This window comes from Solanum stenotomum, chromosome 6, assembly GCF_019186545.1.
Source record: "Solanum stenotomum isolate F172 chromosome 6, ASM1918654v1, whole genome shotgun sequence".
NCBI classification, from domain to species: domain Eukaryota; kingdom Viridiplantae; phylum Streptophyta; class Magnoliopsida; order Solanales; family Solanaceae; genus Solanum; species Solanum stenotomum.
In genome coordinates, this window is record NC_064287.1 from 38,688,814 (window position 1) to 38,694,515 (window position 5,702).

At 37.1% G+C, this 5,702-nt stretch overlaps 2 protein-coding genes across 39 annotated transcripts in view; one reads left to right on the plus strand and one right to left on the minus strand.

Annotated features, from left to right (window-relative positions):
- LOC125868829 (mannosyl-oligosaccharide glucosidase GCS1-like) overlaps window positions 1–5,702 on the plus strand; it is a 206,422-nt gene that overhangs the window by 199,334 nt on the left and 1,386 nt on the right. For both annotated transcript variants that reach the window (XM_049549404.1, XM_049549405.1), the window contains 4 exons: window positions 328–395; window positions 4,529–4,678; window positions 4,754–4,804; window positions 5,002–5,058. In XM_049549404.1, the coding sequence (XP_049405361.1) occupies window positions 328–395; window positions 4,529–4,678; window positions 4,754–4,804; window positions 5,002–5,058 (326 nt within the window). The remainder of the gene's footprint in view (window positions 1–327; window positions 396–4,528; window positions 4,679–4,753; window positions 4,805–5,001; window positions 5,059–5,702) is intronic.
- Window positions 1–5,702, minus strand: part of LOC125868826 (vacuolar sorting protein 3) — a 206,237-nt gene that overhangs the window by 157,625 nt on the left and 42,910 nt on the right. The gene's annotated exons all lie outside the window — the stretch shown is intronic.

The following is a 5,702-nucleotide window of genomic DNA, read 5'->3' on the forward strand; positions in this document are numbered from 1 at the left end:
AACTTTGGACGTTGCAATCTTCTTTGTATAAGTGTTTAAATCTGCGGTAGCTGTAGAAGTACCAGTAGAAGAGGAAAACTTTCCTATTGGAAAAAAACGTTTTTAGCACTTTATGTAATGAAAATTATAAAATACTTCAGCAAGGTTTTGCATCAAAAGGAATCGATGTAAAAGCTATCAATTCTTGATGGTGAGGTGGGAAAAAATGTTTTCGCTTAATCTACGGAGCGCATGCTTTTCCCCAGATTTTTGAACTACACGCTTTCCTTTTTCTGATCTTCTATTTGCATGTGATTGTTCCTGACCTGTTAAGTTTTTCAATTGCAGGAAAGGAAATGGGTAGCTATTACTGGCATGGAAGAGATACTGCAACGACCCGTGAACTAAATCCTAAGGTTTTGATCTAAAATATGTCTATGCTGAAAACTTCTCTACTGATGTACTTTTCTTTCCTTTTTTCTTGAAAGCTGATAGGTAATATCATTTCATGGGTAATTTTTAGTCTCCTCTCGTCAAATACAATTTCTGAAATCTTGGAGGACCTATATTAGATCCCTAATCACTCAATAACAAAACCTTGTTTTTCTTTTTGTAATTATTATTTATGTGGACCAATAAATGAGATGTGTAGAGAATAAGCTAGAGAAGAAGTAACAAATTTGGCAAAGCATGACAGACATGTCCTTCAGCCCTGCAATATTTATATTATGCAGACCCTATTTACAATGATCTAGTTAGATTGTAAATCACTTAACTTCACATGTTTCTAGATAGTAGATAGCCAAATAGAGATAGCTATAGGGATACCACATTGAGAAATGTAAATAATGTATGCGCTTTTAACCTATAAAAGGATATATGCAGAAGACATCTTCTCTTGTTTCTCTCAGTTCTCTCTTCCTTGTTTATTTCTCACATGGGATCAAAGCATTTACAATCTTTGTGAAAAATATGAGTAGTTTCTGCCTCTGGTGGGAGGCCTTATGCTGCCTGTATGAACTGAGTTTTCCATTCTTTCACAATTAGTATCGTCTCTTGTCACAACCAGTTCTCTCTATCTGTTCTATGGACTTGAAGAAGATTACTCACAATCAGAACCAGTTGTCATAGTGAATCGCAAGAATTTGAGGCTTTCGGGGAATTTTAGGGGAAAAACTGGACATAATGAGGAGGAAGTCAGAAATCTTGTTATTTCAATCGGAAGAGTAAGTTAGTGAAGATTTCAAGAAGAAGAAAAAGCGTCTTTGTATTTCTTGATGAATATACAACTCATGAGAAAAGGTACTTATGCGATGAGTCCTAAGACTAATTAAGGAGAGACAATATCACAAAAATATGAGTAGCTTCTGCCTCTGGTGGGAGGCCTTGCGCTGCCTGCATGAATGGAGTTTTCCATTCTTTCACAATTACTATCGTCTCTTTTCACAACCAGTTCTCTCTATCTATTCTATTGACTTGAAGAAGATTACTCACAATCAGAACCCGATGGCATAATGAATCGCAAGAATTTGAGGCTTTTGGTGAATTTTAGGGAAAAACTGGACATAACGAGGAGGAAGTCAGAAATCTATTATTTCAATCGGAAGAGTAAGTTAGTGAAGATTTCAAGAAGAAGAAAAAGCTCTTTTGTATTTCTTGAGGAATATACAACTCATGAGAATGGGTACTGGGTACTTATAGAATGAGTCCTAAGATTAAATAAGGAGAGACAACATCACATAATCAATTTCAATCCATTACATTCAATACAAATTACAATATCATTCTCCTCCTGTAATTAAGCTATCAAATCAATCAACACTCCCCCTCAAGTTGGTGCAAAGATGTCGCACATGCCCAACTTGCAAACCAGTGTATGAAAAGTCTGTTTGTTGAGGCCTTTGGTAAACACATTTGCTAGTTGCTTTTCTGCTGACACATGGACCAAACTCAGGATACCATTCGTAACTTTTTCTTTGATGAAGCGTCGATCAATTTCAATATGCTTTGTTCGGTCATGTTGGACTGGATTTAGAGCTATAATGATTGCAGTCTTGTTGTCACAATACAAGGAAAGTTCCCTTTTCCAGACAGTCTCAATTCCTAGTAGCTTTTGTAATCACAAAAGTTCACAAACACCTTGGTCCATAGCTCTATAGTCTGCCCTCCACACTTGATCTAGCAACTACACTTTGCTTTGTGCTTCTTCAAGTAACCAGGTTTCCTCCTACAATTGTATAGTAACCAGATGTAGATCTTCTGTCATATAGAGATCTAGCCCAATCCGCATCTGTAAAGGCTTTTATTTGGAGAAATATAGACCTTTCCCTGGAGACGACTTCAGATACCGCAAAATGTGAAAGACAACTTGCATATGAGGATCTCGGGGATCATGCATGAACTAACTTACCATACTAACTGAATAGGCTATGTCTAGTCCAATATGAGAGAGATAAATGAGTCTTCCAACCAGCCTATGATATATCTCCTTATAAACCGAATCCAACTCTACTCTGTAATTTGTGGTTACTTTCAATGGATGATTCTGTTGGTTTGCGACCTGTCATGCCAGTTTCTTTCAAGAGGTCAAGAATATACTTCCTTTGAGAAATAAAGATTCCTCTTTTTGATTTAGTAACCTCGATTCCCAAGAAGTATTGCAGTTTTCCAAGATCCTTGATCTCGAATTCTTGTGCCAACAACTTCTTCAATCGGGTTATCTCCTCTTTGTCATCTCCTGTCATTACTATGTTATCAACATAAACTACGACAAGATTGTGTTTACCTTTGATGTCTAATGAAGAGGGTTAATCAACATTGCTTTGCAGAATATGTCAAACCAAGCTCTAGGAGATTGCTTCTTTCCGTTACAAGGCTTTCGAGGGTGCATAGTATTTAGAGCCATGCCATCACAAGGAAATTATTAGAATTCACGGACGGTATCTGCCAGAACTTAGATGGGAAGTGTCAGAATAGTCCTGCGACCCGAGATCTGGAAATATTTTTTGGGAGAAGTCACCGGGAAGTTGTAGATCTGGCCGGAAAGCTAGCTGCCGCGCCAGGACCCTAATTTTGAGATCGGGAAAAATAAAAAACTGGTAGGGATAGGCTCGGAATGTTCCAGTGACCCCAACAGGAAAAAAAATCCAAAAGGAACTGACCAGAAGGGGATTGTGTTGCGGACAACCAACCAAGAGAGAGAAAACTTGACCTCTTCGGTAAAAACGTAACCCTTGTGCTGCACGGTAGATAACTCATCTCAGAAAGACATCAATGGCTCTGATACCATGAAGATTTCAAGAAGAAGAAAAAACTTCTTTGTATTTCTTGATGAATATACAATCCATGAGAATGGGTACTTGTACAATGAGTCGTAAGACTAAATAAGGAAAAACAATATCACACGATCAATTACATTCAATATAAAATCATTCTACTCCTATAATTAAGCTATCCGTGTAAATCAACAATTAAGGAAGAGGCTGTACTTACACAAGAGAATCTTATGAAGAGGGGAATACAAATGTGCCCAAGATGCTGTTTTTGTGAGCAGGTTGCAGAGACAATTAATCATCTGTTCTTACATTGTAAAGTGGCTGGCCAGCTGTGGAATTTGTTTACTAGCTTCAGAGGTATAAGTTGGACTGTTCCAGGGAGAACAGGACAGGCTCTAGAAAGCTGGAATATGGAGGGCAGTGGCAGCACAGACAAGAGTAGATGGAAAATTGTCCCAGCTGTTATTTGGTGGACCATATGGAAAGAAAGGAATTCTAGGAATTTTGATAACAAGAGCAGCCCTCTGCACAAGATTAAAATGAACTGCATTATCACTTTTTGCTATTGGTGTAGTTCAGAGTATATAGATGACCCTGTGGCTATTGTAGACATTCTAGGGTCCTTATAAAGATGAAAGGAGGATCTAGGGATAGCTTCTCTTTTTTCTTCTTTTCTTTTCTTTATCTTTTGTTTATGCCCGACACACATGTGTGGAGGGACGATATGATGTAAATTTTGGATACCAGCTTTGAGCTGATGATTGATATACAAATGTTACCTTTATCAAAAAAAAAAACAATAAGGAAGAAGCAACCGAAATGAAAGAGCACCCAAAGGCTGGGTGACTCTGTTAAATTATGATAGTAGAAACATCAAGGAGAATTTAGGGCAACTCTTAATCACAGGACTTGTTAAGGGTTTGGTCTAGAAATTAGGAGTAGTATCTGCCTTTATGAACGGGAGACTCTTTTCTTGTCTAGGTTCTTTTTCCTTTTCGGTAAGATATACTCATTTTGTAAGGGTTGCATCCAGGGATGCTCTTATTTATTAAATAATAATATACCTAACAAAAAATGAGCTAGACATTCTTCCGGAGCATGAACAAAATTAAGCATACGATAGAACAAATAAAGGATCAGTGTAAAGATAATGGCATAAAGAACAAGTAACATGTTAAATGGAATGTTTCATCTCCCTAAGTCATTCCTGCAGCTGATATACTTTGCTTCATGCATGAATTGACCATAGAACCTACCATTTTTGGCTTCTACAGACCTTATCTTCTGGACTGGATGATTATCCACGTGCATCTCATCCAAGTGAAGATGAACGTCACGTGGATCTTAGATGCTGGATGCATCTTGCAGCAGATTCCATGCACTCAATAGCAGAGCTTCTGAAGATGGATAAAGATATCAAAAAGGTATAGTAAATACACAAGTTTCTTAAAGCATCATTGTCTTGCAAAATTTGCTGAGTCCTGCAATAACTCTTGCAGGAGTATAGTTCAACTGCAAAGCTTCTCTCAGATTTTGAACTTCTTAACAAGGTACAATATCTTCTAATTTCTAAGCATTCTTATTTCTGATGGTATAAGGTTCTCTTAGTTGGCTGTAGCACCATCTGGAAGGGTTTTATTATTGACTTGTAACTGTATAGTAACAGGGTAACTGCTGCACCTGTTAAAGTGTCTGTAACACTTATTGGATAGTAAAATTTATCTCAAATGTTCTTCTAATGTTTCAGATGCACTTAGACACTGCAAATGGAGCTTATTGTGATTATGGAAATCATACAGAGAAGGTATGTGGTTTATCATATTAACATGTCTGACCATCGTCTGGGGGCAGAGTATGCATAGTTTATTGTAAATGATGATTGGTGAAGATTTTATTCGTGCTTGCTACATTCCAGACATGATCAGGTTCGTCATGGTCTTATCCATGATTAGTTCATTGATAGTATTGTCTGATGTATTTGAGTGCTGTTTTACCTTACTTGGCACATTGCACTTCAGAAAACCTAGGTGGGTTTTATCAGGCGAACAGTGAATCCCAAGGTAAAGAGATATGCATGTAAATTTCTGTAACCTATATGAATGAATCTATCAATCAACTTTGTTCCCTATACCCAAATTGAGGAAACCTGATCTAGAAGCATTCTTTTAACCTCATAGTGCAAATCAAAATAATTATCTTTAAGCATCTCAAGCTTAAATTCAAAGGAGCCCGTAATAAATGTTTCTGGAGGAGAACATAAATCGAGTCTTTTTTCTTACAAGCAAAAGTGAACTAATAAGAAACCTACTTGAGTCCTTAATGACAATTTTAAGTTGGAAAGGACCAAGTAATATTGATGTTCCAATAGGTTTCAACACAGTGTTTCCTGATTTTCAAAAATATACGTTAATTCATCCATTTAAGATATTTCTCACAATCTTAACCCCC